The 25,262-nt window shown below is 38.5% G+C and overlaps 1 protein-coding gene and 1 non-coding gene across 6 annotated transcripts in view; one reads left to right on the forward strand and one right to left on the reverse strand.

Annotated features, from left to right (window-relative positions):
• Positions 1–25,262, reverse strand: part of LOC102274921 (S-adenosyl-L-methionine-dependent tRNA 4-demethylwyosine synthase TYW1) — a 148,277-nt gene that overhangs the window by 20,583 nt on the left and 102,432 nt on the right. For all 5 annotated transcript variants that reach the window (XM_070362110.1, XM_005889876.3, XM_070362111.1 and 2 more), the window contains 2 exons: positions 10,544–10,654; positions 830–997 (listed from right to left, as the gene is read on the reverse strand). In XM_070362110.1, the coding sequence (XP_070218211.1) occupies positions 830–997; positions 10,544–10,654 (279 nt within the window). The remainder of the gene's footprint in view (positions 1–829; positions 998–10,543; positions 10,655–25,262) is intronic.
• TRNAH-GUG (transfer RNA histidin (anticodon GUG)) lies at positions 9,223–9,294 on the forward strand. Its single transcript has one exon. It is a non-coding gene; the product is annotated as a tRNA-His (tRNA).

The following is a 25,262-nucleotide window of genomic DNA, read 5'->3' on the forward strand; positions in this document are numbered from 1 at the left end:
GGAGAGTATGAACAGAAAACTAAGCAGAGAAGTAAAATGAGCCTCTATGTATCCATCAGTTATCCTCAAAAGCCCCCAACCCACCAACACACCCACACACTTCTCACCTAATACCATTCTGAATCAAACCCAAGACACTATTTCTGTATACACATTTCAGTAAGGGCATATCAGTATGATTGCTACTCTAACACTGGACTTCTGATTGGGTATTTTATTTCTTTTTAAGAGCCTGCCTCTACCAAAAACTGAATTTTTCCTTTGCTAGGCATTATTTACTTTAAAAAGTACATTAAATTTAGGTACTTTTTCTGTGTACTAAAAACACTAAAGAGGAAAAAGGAAAACTAAAATCCCAGAAACATTTCTGTGGAGGCCAGGATTCAAAGTGATCTAAAATTTGATAAACACCTCAATATTTCTTCTGACAGTCAAAAACTATCATACGAGGGTTGTTTACTATTTTAGCTTTCCCTTGTCATTCTAGGTAAAGGACTAGAGGTTATTACAAGGGTGTTTTGTTTTGTTTCTCAGGATGTGCCAATTACAAGCCAGAAGGCACTTCAAGTGCCTGAGTGAGGGCTGAAAATGAAGCAATCTCACACAGAAAAGGGGGTTTATGAGTCCAACAGACAGAATTCAGGGTTTTCCTAAAGTTCATTATAGGAAAGGTAGCAAACAAGTAGAATTGTTTCACTATATTATTATATTATTATTATTCACTTATTATTTCACTATAATAAGGTGAAGGGAAAAATAAAGAGAAAAGAGAAGAAGGGAGCAAGAAGGACAAGGGTGATGGAAGAACGCATACCTGAGCTCTTCTTACCTTCTTGTGAGCTATTAGTAGACAGTTGGAATGCTCGTGTTCACAAGCGACTTCATAGTCGGGGATCAGATCCACCAACTCACAGACAAAGCGCACCACCTCCTCGTGCCAGGGCACGTTGGCCATGGTAAGACTGCTCGCTGAACTCTCTCCACAGTAGGTAACACCCTGTGGAAACAGAGACAGTTACAGGCCTATTCAAATGTCACAGAGTAAGAGCTTCAGACCCAGACACGCTTCTAGAGGTCATCCAACAAACCAATCCAGGGCTTCCCGGTGGCTCAGACGGTAAAGAATCTGCCTGCAATGCAGGAGACCCGGGTTCAATCTCTGGGTTGGGGAGATCCCTTGGAGAAGGGAATGTCTACCCACTCCAGTATTCTTATGTGGAGAATTCCACAGACAGAAGAACCTGGTGGGCTACAGTCCATGGGGTCATAAAGAGATCGGACATGACTGAGCAACTAACACACTTTCAAACCAATCCAAGCCAATCCAATCCATATTTTAAAGTGAAGAAAAAGTAATACAAAGATGATAAAATTTGCTTAGAAGCTCATACAAGTAGCAAGTGACAAAAATAGCACTAGGGCTCCCAGGCCAAGGCTCTCTGCACTTTGACAAAGCTGGGGGCTTGGGTACCTGTGCTTTGTGCTACATTGCCATCTGCACAGTCTACTCACAATAATACTTTTCAACCAATTCAATCAGTACCTTTCCAATCAGATTCACTCATGCAGTATAAGGAGGCATAGCTGACACCCACAAAAATTCAATGAATAATTTATTGACTGGGGAAATAAGATGAGCTCCCATTTTCGAGTAAAGTTTAGATTTGAGGTTGGTGAGATAGTGGAAGTCGCTCAGTCATGTCCAACTCTCTGTGACCCCATGGATGGTACATTTCATGGAATTCTCCAAGCCAGAATACTGGAGTGGGTAGACATACCCTTTTCCAGGGGATCTTCCCAACCCAGGGATCAAACCTAGGTCTCCCACATGGCAGGTGGATTCTTTACCAGCTGAACCACAAGAGAAGCCCAAGAATACTGGAGTGCGTAGCCTATCCCTTCTCCAGTAGATCTTCCCGATCCAGGAATCGAACCAGGGTCTCCTGCACTGCAGGCAGATTCTTTATCAACTGAGCTATCAGGGAAACCTGAGGCTGGTAAACTTTCTGTAAAGGGCCAGATAGGGATTCCTTTCAAATTATTCTCTAAAGAGACCACTTTGTAATATATGTTGTATGTGGATGTGTATTGGGTTGGCCAAAATGTTCATTCAAGTTTTTCATATGATGTTATGGGAAAACGCAAACAAACTTTTTGGCCAACCCAATATAAACACAGAATCATGCCAAAACGAAAATACATTTGTAGAAATACATATATATATATACATACACACACACACACATATATACATGTATCTACCCCTATAGAGATTCTCTCATTCAGTACAAATGCATTAAGATAAATTGGTTTTTAACTCTCTTGAATTCTACCTGACAGCCAAAAGTTCCATAACTAATTTCTTTAACTGGTAAGTTACATAGTGATAAGTGATTAATGACTAATTTTCAATAATAAGGAATATATCTTAACTTTGTAGGCTCTCTAAATACCTAAGAAATCAAACTTACTTGAAAAAAAGATTTGAATAGTCTAGATATGTTGCTACTAAGTAAAGAATAAAACAAAAAAAGATGCTCTCTCTGAGTTGCACACATACGCACAGACTGGAGGGGGTAGAATGACATTAAATGAAAAGCTCACAATGAGCAAAGCAGAGTGATCGTGACCCTACAGATGGCAGAGCTGGGAGGGGGCCAAAAACTCAGATGAGTTCTGCAAAACCCTCCACTCCAGATGGCTGTTCAAAGACTATTGTATACTACACTGAGATGACCTTTGCTGAACATAAACTAGAGGTAACCCAGCTTAATTACAATAAACTAGAGAATCTTCTCTGTTAGCCCAATGATTTACAGAATTCATTAAACTGAGTTCAGATTTTAGCTGAATAAAAAAAGCAAACAATAGTTTAAAACTCTTTAAAAAAGCATAGTTGAAAAATTGTACTGAACTTGCCCAAATGGATTAAACACACATGAAAATGATTTATTCCTAAGTCAAATTAGCCATAAATATGAACTTTACTTCACTTTAAATACTGTTTATGATGGACGAATTATATGAATAACCAAGCAGATAGTGGCTAATTCAGAGGAATTTATTTTTAATATTTACCTTAATTCACTGAAGCAGAGGTTTTAGGTAAGATCTTATATTCATGACAATGGCTTTGGAAAACAGTTTAATTGATTTAGCCATGCCGCTGGTGTAGTGGTTATCATGCAAGATTCCCAGGAGGCGCAGATTATGCCTTGTACTTGGGCTTCCTTTGAGATTCAGCTGGTAAAGAATCACCTTTGCAGGAGACCTTGGTTCGATTCCTGGGTTGGGAAGATCCCCTGCAGAAGGGATAGGTTACCCACTCCAGTATTCTTGGGCTTCCCTTGTAGCTCAGCTGGTAAAAATTCTGCCTGCAATGTGGGAGACCTGGATTCGATCCCTGGTTTGGGAAGATCCCCTGGAGAAGGGAAAGGCTACCACTTCAATATCCTGGACTGGAAAATTTCATGGACTGTATAGCCTATGGGGTCACAAAGAGTCGGACACGACTGAGCCATTTTCACTTAACATTGATTATTCAGCAATAATAAAGCACAATATGCTAAGGAAAGATTTGGTTTGGAAAGGAAAGAGTGATTGTCATAGGTCATCACTAGGCCTTCACTTTCTCTATATGTTCACATGATACCTTAAAATTAACAAAGTATTTTTGTGTAAAAATTCTCTTTCTAGCCAGACAAAATCCTCAGAGGTGGGCAGTATGGGTTACTTCCTGAGCCAACTACAGAGCCCGAGCCTTCATCGTGACACAACTGCAACAGGTAGAAACTGGCCCCAGTGAACCGGGGGCTTCCCTGGTGGCTCAGATGGTAAAGAATCCGCCTGCAATGAGGGAGACCTGCGTTTGATCCCTGGGTTGGGAAGATCCCCTGGAGGAGGGCATGGCAACCCACTCCAGTATTCTTGCTTGGAGAATTCCATGGACAGAGGAACCTGGCGGGCTACAATACATGGGGTTGCAAAGAGTCGGACATGACTGTGTGACAAAGCACAGCACCCACCAGTGAGCTGGTCTCTGGCAGCTGCCCCTCCGGTGCTCCCCACTCTGCACGGGCTACTTCACTTCACGCCACACTCCTGTCTACTTATGAACCGCCTGGACCTGATTCCTGATCACACTTGCCCTGAACTGTCTCAAAATGTCTCCTTTTCCCTCAGACCACAGCTCTCTGCCACCTTCTCCTACCAGCACAACCCCCACTCCATTTATCACCACCACCGTGTTCTTTCCTCACAACTTTGAAAAAACAACGTCCTTAAGAAAACAGATGGGAAGAATGCGGCGGCTGAGGAGTTATCTGCAGGCTGAGGAGTGACAGGCAGACCCAAAGAAAGTTCCCGAGGAGCAGGACCACTTACGTGTCTTGATATTTGTGGTTAAAAGCACAACCCACAGCATTACATTTGGAGAAGGAAATGGCAACCCACTCTAGTATTCTTGCCTGGAGAATCCCAAGGACAGAGAAGCCTGGTGGGCTACAGTTCATGGGGTCACAAAGAGTAGGACACGACTAAGTGACTCACACACACACACACACACCATTACATTACACTGGTGTCTTCTGGAGGGACCACTCTGCTCAAGGAGATGGGGGCCACCAGGTAGGTCTTTTTTACAGGCTGCTTAGAAAGTTCACCTGGGGATTCAAAGTCTATGGGAAGAGCAGTATTTTGGCTCCTGAAATTCTAATTATACTGACTGGGTATCAAAAGGCTCCTGATATTATTCTTTTGTCCCTGATCATTTTGAGGACAGAAGAAATGTTGTCTTCATGACTTTTTGCAGCAATACATGTCATATTAAAAATGCTTCAATCACTGCCAGCACCCCCCTCCAATACCAGCCCAAATTTCTCAGCATAGCACCTGAGGCCTTCTTACTAGACTCAGCATCCAGTCTTTCCCCAGCTAAAATCGCCACCATTTTTTTTTCCCACCATTTTTTTGATCTTCTGCCAGAAACCCCCATCCCATCTAATCCCAAATTTGTCATGTCTTGTGCATATCTCTTACCAGATAACGCACGTAAAGATGTGTCTAAATCCTGAGCTCTCACAGGGCAGAAACTGTACCTTGTTCTCTGTACCCTCAACCAATCTGTTCTAAGACCAAGTCACACATTTCTTCCATGACATTAGACTTCATAACTCTTTTCTAATACAAAATTTCCTTCATATCTCTCATGACTTCTCTGCTCTTTAATGATTATGAACCGACTGAAAGCACTGCTCAGGTATTGCTACATACTTGAACAACTAACAATTGTAAGGAATCTGACCGATATGACCAACATTCCTTAACGTTTGTGTGCAGAAACAGGGTGAGGTATGCTAAGTCATTTGTTTTGCAAGGTGCATCCTGCAAGGACTGAGCTCTGTCGAGAGTCACAGTGCTAACGGGAAGAAGGTTTTAAATCATTTGACAACAAATAATTACTGCACTTACTCCTCTCAAAGTGCAGTGCTAGGCACAGAATACAAAGACAGTATTTCATTTACAAAATGGATTGTGCTATGAAAGCTTCTCAATAAGGCAGATGTTTACAACGCCAAACACATTTTCTTAAACAAGTAAGCAAATAACAATGGTTAAGTTTCTCAGGCTAGCAAATAGAGGCCCATTTAAGCCTAATGAACCCAAAATACATGATAATTTACAGGGAATGGAACAGAGAGAGGTTTTATGAGACTAAAAGTGAAAGTAAAGAGAAAATCGATATAATAAGCAGCTTCTATCGATTCATTTTTAATAATATGCTTGATGGAAAGTGATCTAAGCAGTTATTGACCCCAGGCATAAGTTACCCCCTAGAATTCTCAACCAAAGCTATTAAATTGAAATTATTAGTCTAATTTTAATACTGAGGAAATTTAGGCTCAATGAAGGTAAGCAATCTGTCCCAGGTGACATCAGAACCTTTTAGGAATACAGCAAAGTTTACACATCTCCCCCACTGGAGACCATGAGAGACACGGCTACACCCTCCACATTCACACACACATCCAGGAAATCCAGGGAAAGGATATGAATGGAATCTGAGAGCCCCAGGTATTTCACTATCCCAGGGTCATCTTATATTATCAACTTCACATCTTTGGGGCATTCATGTGACCTTGAGGTACTATTAAGCTTTAACACTAACTCCTTTTGAAGGTTGGACCCTGGGAGACTTTTTTTTTTTTACCAAGAGATAGATACGGGATGGGCTTCCCTAGTGGCTCAGACGGTAAAGAATCTGCCTGCCCGTGCAGGAGATGCAGGTTCACCCCTATGTCAGGAAGATACTTTGGAGAAGGAATGGCTACCCACTCCAGTATTCTTGCCTGGAAAATCCCATGCACAGAGTAGGCTGGCAGGCTACAATCCGTAGGGTCACAAAAAGTTGGACACGACTGTGCGACTAACACATCACTTCACAGGTAAGAGATAAATCTCCAGGCACCACCGTGTCAGCGTGTGAATTTTTTCTTAATTCGTCCGTTTGCTAAAGGTCAAAGGGCCTAGTCTTCTGCCTTCAGACCCACATCCTGTCTCTAATGGAGCTGCACACACTCACCACAACTGGAGAAAGCCCACACACAGCAACAAAGACCCAGCACAGCCAAAAATCAATCAATCAATAAAATTTTTTAAAAAAAGGCCCAGGTACTTGATATTACAGAGTCAAGTGACCATCACATACTTTCTCCTGGTACAACACAAACTGTTTTCTGTTACCCTATATTTTATAATTTAAATATGACATTTTACATCATGATTAGATTACACACTTCTCCAAGAATTTTTCAAAAAAAAAAAATCTCTCCAAGTAGCTCATTTTACTTCTGCAGATGTGGCCTTGCTCAGCAAGACATCCATTTCCCAAACAGCATATCCAAATTTAGGCACAAAATCTGTACCTATGGTGCTTTGACGAGGCCTGGCATGTGGAGAGAGCACAGAAATATTTGTTAAAGGCAAGGATAAAACAGTAAAATGGAAATCTTGTTTGAAAGAAACTATGTCATTATAACATCTCAGCTACACGCAAGAAGGCTTCACCTGTTTTCAAGTTATAGCAATACTTTGTCCAAATACAAAATGCCCATTAGAGAATTACACTGTTTACAAAGTGGTCATCTTTCATTAAAAAATAATTCTGGTTGATTCTTTTCAGATTATAAAATATCTTGTTCATTACAGAAAACATGACTGCAAAGAAAGAAGGAAGGAGAAAAAAAGGTGATGGTGTGATCCAGCCAAGTTGCTTAATAATAGATGTTTTACTGCAATATAATTTGAAGCAACATTCTTTAATAGCTAAGTCATCAATTAAACCACCACTAATCCTTGACACTGGCAAGGTTTTGTTAAGCCAAGGCATATATTTAAGATGTAGTTTGTATCTTTGCATCATTAGAGTTCTTGCCAAGAGGAGCCTTTTGAAATTAAGAACAACTTTAAAAGTGTCTTTGACCTGACTAGAGATTGCTACACACTCAGATAGCAATATTTCATCTGCTCCAACCTCCCCATCCCTCCAGAAGACAGTCATACAGAACGCTGAACTTACTAAAAGATAGCTCTAAGAAATATCCTTTGACATGACAGAGGGCACCCAGCTTCATAAACATGAATGGAAGAATGGAGCTCTGAGAGATTAGGTGAATTTTCTGGTCACTTTCTCTCATTTTTGCATATTCTTAGTTGTCCATGAAAGCCTAGCATATTATCTGCCTCTTAATATTCTACAGCTTTAACTACTTACTGTCTCATGCTGACGACTTCCAAGTCATTATTGCCAGGCTTGTCTCATCCCCAGGACTCCAGGCTTATATAACCTATGGCTTATTTGAACCTACACTTAGGGCTTCCCTGGTGGCTCAGAGGTTAAAGCATCTGCCTGCAATGCAGGAGACCTGGGTTCAATCCCTGGATCAGGAAGATCCCCTGGAGAAGGAAATGGCAACCCACTCCAGTATTCTTGCCTGGAGAATCCCATGGACAGAGAAGCCTGGTGGGCTACAGTCCACAGGGTCGCAAAGAGTCGGACACAACTGAGTGACTTCACTTAGATATTTAAAAGCTATCTCAAATTACTCAGGCTAACACAAAACTCATGAAATTGCTCCCCAAATCGGCCTCTCTTCTCCATTGGTCTTCTTCACATCAGCAAATTGTTCCACATCCACACAGTTGCTTAAGCCAAAAACCCAGGTACTATTTTGATTCCTTTTGTTCTGTCATTTCCTACATCATCTAATAAGTTCGATTGGATCTACTTTCAATATTCATCACGGAAGCACCCACCCCTCTCCAACTATATCACCAAAGACCTTCCCCAAGCCATCACACCTCTTGCTTGGCAAAAGTTTTGTTACTGGTCTACCTACTTCTACTACTGCCCTTGTAAACCAACTCACAGCAACAGCAGGGTGATCTTTTAAAATCATAAATCAGATCTCATCACTCTCTAGCTTTTAAAATCCTTTCCAAGTACACCAAGTATAAAAAAAAGTTTTATCATTAAACTTAGTGTAAAATTTGATTCTGTTATCCTTGTGCGAAAGGCCTAACAAAATCTGGCCCCAGCCCTCTTCTCTGATTCATCTTGTACCACAGCCAACTCCAACCGCCCCAGAGGTCACAAAGGCCCTCTTGCAGACTAGCTGTGTCATCTGCCCAGAATGCTCTGACCCCAAGCCTTTGAATATTGTGTTGCTTCTTCCTACTCAGGTATCAATTTTTAAAAGAGTAATCTCCTCAAAAAACCTTCCTGCTTACGAAATCTAAAACAGCCAACCATAGTATCTAGCAAAACAGCATATCCATGTATCCTCTCACACATCAATCCACTTACAGGTATTTATCCCAAAGAAACACGGGCAAAAATATGACATTAAATGCCGCCTGCTAGAAATCGTCACCAATGAAATCGTCTTGAAATGCAAACACACACACACACACACCCCTGATCAATCTTCTTTTGATCTAACTACTAACCCAAAGAAAATCTATGGGGCAGAAGAATATGTAATAGAGCAAAATCTAAAATTTAAATACAGGGAACTAACCAGGATAAATGACCCATTTTTTCCAACAAAATAAATTACTAGGGGAATTAATTACTAGCAGAACTAATAGACTAAAAGAAATTAAAGACAGAAATAATCCAATTCTAACCCTTATTTGGATCTAGATTTTCAAATAACCCCAGCTTCCCTGGTGGCTCAGAGGGTAAAGCATCTGCCTGTGATGCAGGAGACCCAGGTTCGATCCCTGGGTCGGGAAGACCCCCTGGAGAAGGAAATGGCAACCCACTCCAGTATTCTGGCCTGGAGAATCTCATGCACACAGGAGCCTGGTGGGCTACAGTCCATAGCGTCGCAAGGAGTCAGACACGACTGAGCAACTACCCTTTTCACATAACCAAGACAGTTGGTTTAAGAGGATATAATGTATATACACAATGGAATATTACTCAGGCATTAAAAAGAATAAAATATTACCATTTTCAGCAACACAGATCATCTAGAGAATATCATACTAGTCAAAAAAAGACAAATGTTACAGGGGGTCATTTACGTGAAGAATCTTGAAAAGAATACAAATGAATCTACATACAAAATAGAAACAGACTCATAGACATATAAAGCAAACTTAGTTATTACCAAAGGGGAAAGGGAAGAGTAAATTAGGAGTATGGGATTAATCAATGAACATTACTATACATAAAGTAGACAAGCAACAAGGATTTACTATCTAACACAGGCAACTATATTCAATATCTTATAATAACCTATAATAAAAAATAATCTGAAAAAAATATATATAACTGAATTACTTTGCTGTATACCTGAAACTAATACAATATTGTAAATCAACTCTATTTCAACTGTTAATCAGTCAAGTTTTAAATCTTATATGCCCCCAAACTTAAGAAATTACTATTAAAACGATTTAGTTGTAAGAACAGTATTCTGAATAAGTGTTTAAAGTGAGTGCATATCTTTTAAAAATACACACTGAAACAGCTATAGGTAATGGTATAATGTGAGGATTTGCTTGAAAATAATAGGTAAGGGCAGGAAAATGGGCAGGAGTATAGCTGAAACATGAGCTGGTAATTTTTGAAGCTGGGTAATGGATGGATGGGAGTTCATTACATCAGTCTCTCTACTTCTGTATATATTTGAAGTTTTCCATAGCTAAGGTTTATTCAAATGTCAAACAATTACTCACTATAACTGTGTTCTACTTCTCCGCATATTAAAGTTACTATGTAGTGGACAGTACATTTATTTTCTGTTGACAGTCTATGGCTCGCTAAAATATAAGCTTTTTATACATGAGAGCAAATGCTTGGTCTTTACTGTTCTTATCCCCAGTGGCTAGAACAGTGCCAGGATCTTGATTAATATTTTTGCATAAATAAATCAAACATCCAGGACCTCGTGTAGGGTTTTAGAAGGTTGTAACCCCACCGTGGCCAGCAAAGTGCCAGGGGAAGTGTGCCCGGCACTGGCCACCCGGGGCTTACCTTCACCTCGATGAAGTCAGGATTCCCCAGGGACACCAGCTCGGCATAGGCCTGGAGCTCATCCACGTTCCATGCCTTCACTAGAGTCAGTCTGTAGACAGTACGTTGTTGCTAAAAGACAGGAAAAGATAACTTTGTTTTTATCACTTTGGAAGATTTTCAAATTTCTTCAACCCACAGAAACCCCAGGCAAGGTGAAATCCAGTATGAACTTTTAAAAATTGAAGTTTACATTTTGTAGAAAGATGAAAAAAATGTAAACAATATCATAAGACTCCCAGAAGCCTTATAGGCACAAATATTGGCATATTTCTCTTCTCTCACTAACGGTATCTAACACTAGATAAGTGCTTGTTGCTCAGTCATGTCTGACTCTTTGCAACCCCAAGGATTGTAGCCCGCCAGGGTCCTCTGTCCATAAGATTCTCCAGACAAGACTACTGGAGTGGGTAGCCATTACTCCAGGGGATTTCCTGACCCAGGTATCGAACCTGGGTCTCCTGCATTGCAGGCAGATTCTTTACTGTCTGAGTCATTAACACTAGATAAGATACCCAAAAGTTTCTTAACAAATACACTGAATTCCATTTAATCAGAAATAGTGAATTGACTAAATAGTTTCAGACTGTCAAAAATGAATTCAAATAACCTTCGGGCTCTCCGTTATCAATCAAAGTATTTATGATAAGGATTTTTAATTTACACTTTTCCTCTTTCCTGCTTTCTTATTATTTAACGATCCCTAGTTGGCAGAAAAGGCACACTGATGAACTGTCAATGTTGCCATTTGTTTGTCATGTAAAAAAAAAGGTACTGATTTTCTGAAAAGCAACTAGACAACAGTTATGCACGCCTTTAAAAACTTTATACCCTTTGACTTTCCTTTCCAGGACCCTAGACAAACTGTGAAAAGTTCAAGGACTAACTCAAACATCTCAAAACAACATGATTAATGGTAGTTTAAAATCTACAACAAGAGTGGGGGCAGAACCTATGATTTGCCTTTAACGAGTAGAGTACGCAAAGTTGATTGGTGCCTGTGATTATATGCGCATGATTGCATCCATTTGGAACAAGTTCCTGGGCAGTATCCATGCTGCTAAACCTCAAACCATGCTTTAAGTAGCAAGGTTCATTATACTCAAGAGAAAGACAAAATGAGATGAGAGCTGAAAAGAATGATACCAACCTCTACATGCCCCCCAATGTCCACAGCAGAATTTATTTACAATTCCCAAGATAAGGAAGCAACTTAAATGTCCACCAAAAGATGAATGGATAAATATGTGGCATATATAAACAACAGAATATTACTCAGCCATAAAAAATAATGAAATTTTGCCATTTGGAACACCATGGTTGGACTTAGAGATTATGCTAAGTGAAATAAGGCAGTCAGAGAGAGGCAAACAATGAATGATATCACTTAGATGTGCAATCTAAAAAAAAAAATACAACAAACCAATGAACATAACAAAACAGAAACGGATATAGAGAATAAATTGGTGGTTACCAGTGGGGAGAGGAAAGGGTGGAGGAGGGAGATAGGGGTAGGGGATTAAGAGATATAAACTATTATGTATAAAATAATCCACAAGGATATATTGTACAGCACAGGGGAATATAGCCAATATTTTATAATAATTATAAATGGAGTATAATCTTTTTGCAAATTGCTATACTGTACACCTGAAACTCACATAATATTGCACATCAACTATACTTCAATTAAAAGATACCAATCTCTCTCTCTACTTTTGCTTATATCTGAAGATAACCAAGAGATGAAGAGATGAATATCATTAGGCGGCCACTTCAGAAAATGCACTCAAAACTTATTTTTAAAATGCAGTATATAAAGCATGAAAAGACACACATCTTCCAGATTCCCTTTACATAGCTAGAATTCACCCAATGCCAAAACCTAACAAAAATGGTAGAGAACTGCAGGCCAATCTCACTTGTATTTATACATGCAAAAATCTTACCGAAATTTTAGCAAATGAAATTCAGCATTATGTTAAAAATTCTAGAAAAGGAGAGATGATTCAATATTAGTGAAGTCACTTAGTCATGACTGACTCTTTGCAACCCATGGACTGTAGCCCACCAGGATCCTCTGTCCATGGAATTCTCCAGGCAAGAACACTGGAGTGGGTATTTCCTTCTCCAGAGGATCCTCCTGACCCAGGGATTGAACCTGGGTCTCCTGTATTGCAGGTGGATTCTTTACCATCTGAGCCACCAGGGAAGCCCATTCAATATTAGGTTATGTATTAATATAATTCATCACATTAATATTGTGACACAGAAAAATCAATCAGTCATCTTATAGTTTAAAGTCCATCCCTGATTTTAAAACAAAACAGAATGAACAACTGAAAAACCATTTGGTAAACTCAAAAATTAAAAAACATACCATTAACATAAAGAAAACACCCTTGAGTCAACAGTCCATGTCATTCTTATAGATGTAAAAAACAGAGGTATTTCCATTTAATCAGACTAACAGCAGAATGTCCACTGTATTATCTTTATAAACACTTTTCTGAAAGTTAAAATCAAAGCAATAAGGCAAGAACAAGACTAATTGAATAGTATACAAAAAAAACGTACTTGCAAATGATATAGGTGGCTTCCTGGAAACCTAAGAAAATCAACTAAAAATCCGATTAAGTCAAATTGGCCAGTGGCCAAATAAAAATAGAAAAATGAGCAGCTTTCCAAGCATAGAGTGGTAGGATAGATGTGGACTCTGAAAGTGAAAGTTGGTCCGGCTCTTTGCGACTCCATGGACTATACAGTCCATAGAATTCTCCAGGCCAGAATACTGGAGTGGGTAGCCTTTCCCTTCTCCAGGGGATATTCACAACCCAAGGATTGAACCCAAGTCTCATGCAATGCAGGCGGATTCTTTACCAACTGAGCTATCAGGGAAGCCAGGCCAGACTGAATCTCAGACCACATACTAGCCATCTTAAACTCTCTCAGTTCCTCCCTGCGTAAAATGCAGGTTTTGCACAGGACTGCAAGTGTTCATCTACATAAGGCTTGGGCTTCCCTGGTGGCTCAGCTGGTAAAGAATCTGCCTGCAACGCAGGAGACCTGGGTTTGATCCCTGGATTGGGAAGATGCCCTGGAGAAGGGAACGGCTACCCACTCCAGTATACTGGCCCATAGAATTCCATGGACTGTATAGTCCATGGGGTAGCAAAGAGTCAAACACGACTGAACGACTTTCACTACTACATAATGCTTAGAACCATGCTGGCAGCAGTAAGTCATAATATGTATTAGCTATTATATGCCATATATATGCTACATATATACATATATATACATATATCTATATAGCATATACATATATATTACAAAACACAAATTCTACTTTACAAAATACAACTATAAAATACTTGATGATTATTTATGAAATAACATGGACATTGAAAAAAGTAAACTTTTCTGAGACCATAACAAAAAATTAGCCTATATGGAGAGCCATGAGAGATTTCTAAATATAATGTAATTCCAATGGGAGTTAAAAATTCTTTTCAACAAATAAACTAGCAATGATACCAACAAAAACAATAGCAGGAGTTGGCAATGAGTCAGCCCTTACTATGTGCCAGCTGTTGTTGTGTTTAATATCTTAGCAAAGATTCCAATATTTGTCTCTTCTTTGCAACAAATCTTATAAAATAGGTTTATTATCTTCACATTATAGATATGAAACTGAGGCCCAGGGCTGCTAAATAAATTTCCCAAAGCTACACAGTTGGAAAGCAGCAGAGCTCGGAAATGAACCCAAGCAGAAAGAATCCAAGGCAGACTCTATCTCTCATTGCTAAACCTTCTCAAATTGCGAAATAAATCATGCAAAGAGAAATGTACATAAAACACAAATGTATCACCCAAGGGATTAACACAAAGAAATATCCATCACCCACCCAGCACCATCCATTCCCTTCACCCTAAAGCTATCTGATATTCTGACTTCAACATTAGACTTGTGCCTATGTTTGAAATGTATATACAAAGAACCATATATTCTTTTGTGTCTTGCTTCTCTCACACAACATGGTGTTTATACAGTTCATCCATGTTGCTGTATGTTGGGATCTGCTCATTTTGTTATCTAACATTCCATTACATGAGTATACAATAATTCATTCAGCTATATCCCCACTGATAGACATCTAGATTATTTCTACCTTTTAGCTGTTATAAAACAATGCTGAAAATTTATGGTTCCTAGGGGTGGAGGGGAGGATAAGTTGGAAGATTGGGATTGATGTATACACAACACTATATATAAAATAGTAACTAATAAGGACCTACTGTATAGCACAGGGATCTCTCTACTCAATACTCTATAATGGCCTATGTGGGAAAAGAAATATATAAATATATATACAATATAAATTGTTTATATTTATAAATATATAATAAACATCTAAATTAGATATAAATATGTTATTTATATATTTTCTGTATTTATATATAAATATATTTTAAATACAATATATATAAAACTGATTCACTTTGCTGTACACTTGAAAATAATCCAACACTGTAAATCAACTATACTCCAATAAAAATTAAAAGAAAAGCAATGCTGTTATCTCTCATAACACTAGAGTTCAGCTTTTTCTGCTTTAGGGAATTTTATGAAATGCTACTATGACACATATTCTTCTACGTCTGCTTCTTTCACTGAATGTCATCACTGAATTTGATGGTGATTCTGGCTTTAGATACATTTTTACTGCTGTTTAGTACTCCAGTATAGGAAAATATTAACTACTAGCGAAAGTGGTTGGTTGGTTGGTTGTTTTCCCAGCATGGTCTCTTACAAAACACCAATGCAAAGAGTGTTACTGTACCTGACTCCTGATGGACACATTTCTTTGATGTTCCTAAGAGTGGAAATGCTGGATCACAGGAAGCACACGTATTTTGCCAGACTGGTTTTCAAGGGCATTTGACCACACATCCACTTGGAGTGGATCAGAGTTCCGGCTACTTCTCATCTTCAGCAACTCTTGTTGGTAGTCTTTTAAAACTTCAGCCATTTCTGTGCTGTTCTATTTTGTATCTGTCTGTTTACTGATGAAGTTGAGTATGTTTTGGCCATTCTGATCTCTACTTTTGTGAAATATTTGTTCGAGTGTCCTGAATATTTCTCTATGGGGATAATGGTCTTTTTACTACTGGGTTTTTCAAATTCTTTATATATCCTGGCTATAAGAACTCTGTTATAATTGTATCAGAAATATTTTCATCTGCTTTAAGGCTTTCCTTTTTACTTTCTGCATATCTTTTGATCAATAGAAGGAACTGATTTTAGTACATTTACGTTTTATCTATAGCATACTAATGTTCAGATGATTAAAGACAAAGAAAAGCACTACTATGGGGTTACAAAAACAGGAATGTCATTAGATTTTATTTCAAATGATCAGATTCACATTCTGGGTTTCACTGTGTCTGTAGGGAGCCTGCTCAATGGGACAGTTTTGGAGACTTTAAAGTCTATGTAAAGTTAGTTAAAGCAGTTCCTAAAGTCTACAGAAGAAAGTGGAGTTACACTCCAGTTAGATCAAATTAAAACAAAAACTGAGTACAGATGATGCTTGAGAGGTGAGAGCTGGCATTGCCTTTGCAAAGGACATACTTAATACTTTATATTATCCTTTTAGATTAAAAAAAAAAAAAAACAGGAGAGAGAGGGAAAACTGGAGTACACACTGGAGTGTAGTAATATAATTCAAATAAAAAATATTTTTTCCCCAATTTGGGGAATTAATTAGCAAATTTAATTTGTATAGGTTCTGGATTGGTTATTACTGCAGGATTTTCTGAATGTGTCATATTCTCTAGTAGGGGATATGGATGGTGTGATATTGGGTCAGTCAAAAGGTACATTCGGGTTTTTTCATTACATCTTATGGAAAAACCCAAATGAACTTCTTGGCCAACCCAATTCTATGGATGCTGAAGCTGAAACTCCAATACTTTGGCCACCTGATGCAAAGAACTGACTCATTGGAAAAGATCCTGATGCTGGGAAAGACTGAAGGAAGGAGAAGAAGAGGACGATAGAAGATAAGATGGCTGGATGGCATTATCAACTTGATGGACGTGAGTCTGAGCGAGTTCCAGGAGTTGGTGATGGACAGAGAAGCCTGGTGTGCTGCAGTCCATGGAGTCGCAAAGAGTCAGACACGAATGAGTGACTAAACTGAACTGAATGGAATATAATATGGAATATAATAAAAATGAAGATGAAAAGTATCCAGTTAGGCAAAAAGTTTAGCTACTTTCTGTTCAAGCTACAATGTGATCTATGAAATGTCACAATGTGAGTTGTTAAAAAAAAAAAAAGTCAAGTAGTTGGCACATTATAATTTCATGTATTTCTGGGGTTTTTTAATCATTAAATTTATTCATTTTTAATTGAAGGATAATTGCTCTACAATATTGAGTTGGTTTCTGCCAAACCTCAACATGACATGCATTTGTTTAATTTAAGCATCTAAGATTCTTCTCCCCTAGTGGTGAGAACACACACAATAAATGGGGGGTGGGGTGATCGGAAAGTTATATCCCAACAAACGTGCAGCTGGACTGTGCAGCGAGAGACCTAGATGTTCACCTCTAGACTTTAGATCAGATTTTTGTGACAGATTTTAAATTTGAGTTTCAACTTATTATGTTTCTTAGAGGGAAGCAATACATGGACTGAAAACACATGAAGTAAAAATTGAGGTTGAAATTCCAAAGGTAAATGTTAAATGCTTATCAAAGGGAACTGCATAGGGAGGCAGGCGGTATAAAGAATCAGGTACAAAGCAGAAAAGGCCTGAGTGAAGAAAAGAGGAAAAAAGTATAAAATGAGGAAAAGAGTACACAGTAGCAATGAAGCTACTGAGTCAGCTGTGTGAGCTTAGGTGAGCTCTTTGTGAGTGAAGTTGCTCAGTCGTGTCCGACTCTTTGTGACCCCGTGGACTGCAGCCTACCAGGCTCCTCCGTCCATGGGATTTTCCAGGTGAGCTCTTTGCCCCTCTGTAAAAAAGGGAAGAGTAACAGTATCTGTACCTCATAGTATTATTGTTAAATTAGAAGGACTAAAACAAAGAACCTAGAACACAGCCCCCGCAGAGAGAAAACGATGAATACATTTTGGCTACCACCACCAGCAGCAGTTACATAGATCCGTTCATTTGATCACACAGATAGCAACTCAACAACAGTCACCAGGTGTTACACTAGGTGCTGGAGATACAGCAGTGAACGAAGCAACCACAGTGTCAACTGTTGTATAAGCTACATTCTATTCTAGTAAATGAACAAACTCAAGTCAGAAACGAAATTAGCAACAGTGGTTAACACCAAAAGAGGAGAGGAGCCAGGAAACCATCAAGACAAGACTTCAACACTCCTGCCTGGCTCCACAAGCCATCATACCATGCTTGTCAAAAAAATGATTCTGAACTCCTTAAAACAAAAAACACCTTAAAATTGAAACAACCCCTCACTGACAACCATTGTTTTTTAAATCAAAGGAATATGTGTTCACCAATACTAGAAACTGGACAATGATTCTTTTAAAGACTTTAGAAAGCATACCTATCCTTAAAATGGCTTTAATTAATCAAGAGTTACTTTTCTGCTTTTTGCTTTGGTTTGGTTTCGTCTGACCGTGCCAGGTCTTAGCCGCCACATGCAGGATCTTTAGTCGTGGTGTGCGAGCTCTCAGTTGTGGCATGCGGGAGCTAGTCCCCTGACCAAGAATTGAACCCAGGCCTCCTGCATTAGAAGCACAGAACCTTAATCACTGGACCACCAGGGAAGTCCCTTAATTAAGTCTGATACTGTTTATGGGAGTCAAAACAAAATGTGTCAATCTGATAGGTCAAATAAAGCAAAAAAGTAGAAAATAAATTCAAAGATATAACTTATGATCCAGCTAAGTGAAGTCTTCTTCATATTCAAAGATAAGAAGGAAAACTATTATAGAATTATTCCCAAAATAAATTAACTAAGTAACCAACTAATTTAAACTTTTATGAATGATTGAAAATGTAGATCAAGGAAAGATGGCAAGGACAGTTTTATAAGACTCAGTGAAGAAAATCCAACAGGAAAAGAAATCCTAAAGGAAACACATCAAGCCATTAATAGTGCTTACTTATAAGGATCAGAAGGGTTGTAGGCTTATTTACATTCCTCTTTAAACACCTGTGAAAGTGTTAGTTGCTCAGTCATGTTCGACTCTGTGTGACCCCATGCACTGCAGCCTGCCAGGCTCCTCTGTCCATGGAATTCTCCAGGCAAGAATACTGGAAAGGATTAAAGTGTTTAACATACACATTATGAGTCTCAGAAAGGAGAGGTGAAAAATGACAGCTAAGATCATGGTTACATAGGAATTCCCTATATTATTCTCACCTCACTTGAATGTTTTAAAAATCCACACTAAAAAGGTTTAAAAATATATAGTTACGAGTTAGTTCTGTTCCCTCTAATTAGGCATCTTGCAGTGCTACGTATTCTAGATGAGGTTATTATATCCCAGGACTACAGTTCTTAATTTCAACAATTTATCTTGACAGTTGCAATTCAAGACAAACTTGAGCTGAGGCTGTGTGTCAAAACAAGATAAAATGGTCTCCTAAAACATGGCTCTGAGTTACCAGTAATCAAAGAAATGCAAATTGAAGCAGTAATGAGGTACCATTTTGGCTTATCAGATTGGCAACGATTTTTTTGAAATAGCAATATTCACTGCTGCCTAGAGTGTAGCAAGACAGAGAAATTCATTCACTGACGGTTAAAAGCATAATTCACTACAAACATTTTGGGAAGTAGCATGGCAACATAATTAAAGTCTCTGAAAAATACTCAAATCTGTTGATCCAATAACTACATTTCTAAAGATGTAAGCCTTTGGAAATGATAAAATTTGTGGACAAATACTGATGAATAAGAAGGTTCATTCCAGCTTTATTTGTAATAATGAGATACTATAAATATCTCAATCCCAAGAAATAGCTAGATGATTTATGATACAGCTGTTTAACACTAAAGATGATTATTTCAGAACACCGGTTATGAATCTGAACATGGCAGAGAAACACACTCCTAACAGGAAGAGAGTTCCATACACATGTGATTCTCAGAAAAAGGGAAGGAAGCGGGTGGGAGACCTGTTTTTCTTTTGTACCTTTGCTCCTATTGAGAATAACTGTTTTAAAAGAAAATTTAATAATAAGGGGTAATTTTTATGTAACAGCATCGAAATTTTAAAAAGCTAAAAACAAAATTGTACACATACTACAGTATTAATGACATAAACACATATACACCAGAGAAATACAAAAATCTGAGAAGGAAATACAAGAAAAGTTGTGGGGTCAGAAAACCTGCACACACACACACTTTTTCATATTAACAGTATTGACTCATTAGATGAGAATGGATCAGTTTAAAAGTTTCTTGATATGCCTGATCTTAATTATCCTTAAACAGATCCCTCAAACAAAATTCTCTGCTCAAAAACCAGAAATCTGGTAAAGGAAGTAGAAAAAGATTTGCCTTAGGTTCGGCTGAGCCTCGAAGATCAGGCAAATCAACTTGAATATGAGACAGAATGTGGCCTGAATTTGAAGAGTCATGGACCTCCATGTTACTTATAATAGCAAAGAGGAAAAAAAAAACGGCTTGACATCCTCCTAGTAACATAGTTAATATGAAGGAAGATGTTGGTTGTGTGAAAGAGTAGAAGGAAGGTGAAATTACACATAATTTTAAAAATTTTATATATATACACATACATGTACACACACACACACAAAAATCACATTATAATGTATGCATATAGTCAACACTCAATATTCATGGGTTGGTTCTAGGACAACCGCAGATACCCAAATCTTCAGATGCTCAAATCTCTAATATAAAATGGCACAGTATTTGCATATAACGCATGCACATCCTCCTGTACATCTTAAATCATTTCTAGAGTACTTATAATACCTAATACAATGTATATATTATGTAAATAGTTGGAAATACCATGTAAATGCGATGTAAACAGTTGCAAAGCAAATTTAAGTTTTCCTTTTTGAAACTCTGGAATTTTTTGTCTTCCCCAAACGTTTTTGCTCTGCAGTTGGTTGAATCTGAGGATGTGGAACTGGCAGACATGGAGTGTACTGCATAGTGGAAGTACGGTCAAAGGGGAACTGTAAGTCCATCTCTTGAAAAACAGCAAGAAGAGGAAGCTGAGGAGCGCAAAATGCAAACACAGAAGAGACTAAGAGCACTGGCAGCTGTATAAAGAGAAACTGTACGTAAATAAGAGCAGGGAAAAACAAACCCCACGAGAGGATTTTTTTTAAAAGGCAGTAGTATTTACACACCGGAAAAGCAAATGAGTAATACGGAGCCGTGTTTTTCCATCTTTTGGAGGTTAGAACAGAATGGAAGAAATAAAGCTCTCTTGGCATTTTGAACAGGACTGTTCTTACAGTGTAAAAACGACTAGTGCCCTGTGTCAACTACAAACTGACACTTGCCATTGGCACTTGCCATCTACCTCTACAAGGATTAAATCATGTGCTACTGCAGCAGCTGATTTTCAACACCCTATGAAAGGAGTTCAGAGCAGAGAGCAGAAATGAGGCACTCTGTGCTAGGGGAACAATTGGCATGACAGGTCTTCAGATAGTTTGATTATTTTCAGGAGCTGATTTTATGTGCCCAATTCTTGCACCTCCTCACATCCAGAAAAGCACTAAAATCCTTCATGGTGATGTCTGCTCCTCATGACTGGCAGAAACCTTCTAAAAAAAATACGTGCTTGATTGCATGTACTCCCCCTTCACCAAAATCACATATATACTTACCTTCCCCCCATCTCTTTGGAGCAGTTTCTCAGAGCTATCTGAAATGCTGTCTCCCAAGCTGCAGTCCTCATTTTACTCCACATAAAACTTAACTCAAAACTCTCACGTTATGCTTTTTTTTTAAGTTGACACCTGAGAGCCACAATCACAGAAATTGATCAATAAAACATGGGAATGCAAGGAAAAGGGAAGAAACAAGAACCAATGAGAGGGGGGAAAGATGATTACCAAGAGAGACAGAATGTAAAGAGCTCAAGACGAAACCAAAACAATGAAAGAGAATAAACAAAATGCTAAGATTTCTATAAAGCTGAGCACGGAAGAATTGATGCTTTTGAACTGTGGTGTTGGAGAGGACTCTTCAGAGTCCCTTAGACTGCAAGGAGATCCAACCAGTCCATCCTAAAGGAAATCAGTCCTGAATATTCATTGGAAGGACTGATGCTGAAGCTGAAACTCCAATCCTTTGGCCGCCTGATGCGAATAACTGACTCATTTGAAAAGACCGTGATGCTGGGAAAGATTGAAGGCAGGAGGAGAAGGGGACAACAGAGGATGAGATGTTTGGATGGCATCACCGACTCAATGGACATGAGTTCGAGTAAACTCTGGGAGTTGGTGATGGACAGGGAGGCCTGGCATGCTGCAATCCATGGGGTCACAAAGAGTCGGACACGACTGAGTAACTGAACTGAACTTAACTGAAGACTTATATGAGAAGAAAGGTGTGAGTACAAAATTATGGGGCCGCTATCACAAGGTGAATGAGAGAGGTAGCCTATCTACATAAGAATAAGCGGAAGTCAGAGAAACAATGTTATGCAAATCGATAAGCAGAAGATTTTGTGAAGGCCTACACCAGGGTGGCATACACAGACCCAAGTCACCTAAGCAGCCCTTCGACTTAAAAGTCTGAGGATATTGACAGAGAAGTAAAATCTCTGACAAAGTTCCCTCAGGCAACCACCTCTCCATCGTTCTGCAGCAGACACAGACAGAAACACTGGGAATGTGCAGAGGATGAACGAGAAGGACATCTGGATATACCCAAAGCACATCTTATTAATACAAAACCACTGAGACAAAGCCAATGTGAAAGGAGTAACAGGGCAGCCAGAAACCACACAACTCTAAAATCAATAAGTCCTATAGATCTATTTCTCCAGAAATATTACTTGTGACAATTCACAAGTTCAAGCCCCAGATGTTAAATGGTAAAGGCTCCCTTCCTGGGGAATTAACTGTCCAAATACATATGCTTTTATAGTCGAGGGATGTTCAGACTGTCTTTAATCTACCAGTAACAATCTCCCTGTACCTAAGCTTGGCTCCGCAAAAAAAAAAATAAACCCACACAAAAACCAAAAAGCAAAACCAGACTCATTAGAAGGTGACTCAGTCCTTGAAGTAAGCCTATAAAGCTTCCTCCCTGGAAAGCCTGTTAGTGACAAGATGAGACTGAGTGTACAGCACTTTACCTCATGTGTGACTCACAAGAAAGTGAATCTGGAATGATGGGAAGAAGAGCCTGGAAGAAGGGTATTTGGTGCTTGCTATACAGACACGAAAATACCAAAAATTAAGCCTTTCATCCAAAACCCCCTTACTTATCTAATGTGCATAATTTACCAATGAATGAATGTACAAAGGGGTACCTTAAGCTCACCTCTTGAGCCAGCCGTGCTACAGGGATACATAGAAGAAATGAAAACTGAAAATCCAATAGATAAAGATGGCTAAAAATATATAATGAAACAGCCTCGTGACCACGAATTGGACCTAGCCGCCTGTTAGAGCGCACATGTGAGCAAAAACAACCACCTACTCAAGAAGAGCCTGCAAACAATTCCAAGAGATGTGTGGAAATGTAACATTTCACAAAGACAGCCAACAGAATCTACAATTAGAAGATAAATTTCAGTCAAAAAAAAAAATTAAAGTGACAGAACAAGCGACTTTAAACCAAAGACATGACTTCATAAAGATGGCAATTTTCCCAAATTAAACTATAAATTCAATGCAATTCCAATCAATATCTGAAAGTTATGTGCATATGTGGGTGTGTGTGGGGGGAGGTGTGAAAACTGACAAAATGATTCTAAAATAAATATGAAAATGTATTAAGGGGCTAAGAATAAGCAAGAACAATTTTGAAGAAGAGGGGTCTTTCGCACTAAATATCAATCTTATAGTAACTCAGTGTGCTAATGGAGCAAGATTAAAAAAAATAAACACAATATAAAAGAGTAGAAAGTTCAGAAACATCCATGAATACATGAAAACTTGATTACAATAAGCAGCCATTACAAATCATGGGGTAAAGGATAAATTATTCAACAATGATGCAGCTCCAATCAATAATCCATAAAGGAGAAAAAGAAGCCCTGTCTCACAGCATACTTAGAAACATAAATATAGATATGTAAATACATACATATGTTATGTGTGTATCTGTATACATATAGAAAGAGATCATTAAGTCTTTAATTAAAAGTATTTGGAGTCAATGGAAATCACAAACATCTCAAAAGCAAAAAATAGTAACAAACCAAAACAGTACAAACATTCAGTTATAAGTAAGTACTAGAGATATGATGCTAACGATAAATACAATTAACACTGCTGAATGTTACACATGAAATTTGTTAAGTGAGTAAATCGGAAGAGTTCTCATCACAAGGAAAATATATTTTTTCTATTCCTTTAATTTTTGTATCCATATGAGACAATGAATGTTCATTAGACTTCCAATGGTGATCATTTCATGATGTCTGTAAGTCAATTACCAGTTCCTTGTTTGTAAAATCCTACCACTTGCAGATTTATTCCTGTATATATTTCCCTTTGCTGTGGACATTTGAATGACCTTGTACAGGGATTGTGAATCACGACTACTGGATATGTTAGGGAAAAAAGGATCTAGATATTAGTGAAAGACAAAAAAAGGATAGAAAATAAAAAGTAGAGCAGTGAAGGTTTTTGGATTATAGTCATGAGCAATAATTAAAAAGACAAAACACAGGCCATAAAACTGCATCTTGGAACCTATCAGTTCAGTTCAGTCGCTCAGTCGTGTCCAACTCTCTGTGACCCCATGGACTGCAGCACGCCAGACTTCCCTGTCCATCACCAACTCCCAGAGCTTGCTCAACCTCATGGCCATCGAGTCGGTGATGCCATCCAACCATCTCATCCTCCTGTTGTCCCCTTCCCCTTCTGCCTTCAATTTCACTAAATTTTGGTGAGGTCTGGGATAAAGTTACTATGGGTGGCACCACAGGTAGTTAACTCTATGTGTTGAGGAAGATATTTTAAAATATGGTAAACTAAATAGGTTAAATAAAATTTATCCCCAGGCTTTTCATTTCAAGCATCAAATTCTCTGGGTTTTTGACCTACAGTGGAAGTTAAGTCAATTTAGTCATGGGTCAGACAGGAAAGAAAAAACAAATCCTTCATTTACTACACACAAACACAAACAAATTTGCAATTACCATGTGGTTGCTGTAGAGGAGTCTGAAATGTTATTGCAAACAAGGAACAGAGAAGTAAAAATTAGCTGAACACTACCCAATACTAATTAAAGATTTATAAAATGTTATTAACATTCACTGTATTCAATATGATTTCCTTTGTCCTTCTATTTAATGAACACAGTACTTAGAAGGGATTTCACTGATTCGCTCTAATTCCCAGCTTCAATCTAAATTTTCCTTTAGGTGCTAAATTCTTCAAACGTGCCTTTTCCTAGTGCGTGAATTTTTTTAGGACATAAAATTGACTTTTGGTCAAGAAACCACTGTATTCAA

The sequence above is a fragment of the Bos mutus genome, chromosome 25, assembly GCF_027580195.1.
Source record: "Bos mutus isolate GX-2022 chromosome 25, NWIPB_WYAK_1.1, whole genome shotgun sequence".
Lineage (NCBI taxonomy): Eukaryota > Metazoa > Chordata > Mammalia > Artiodactyla > Bovidae > Bos > Bos mutus.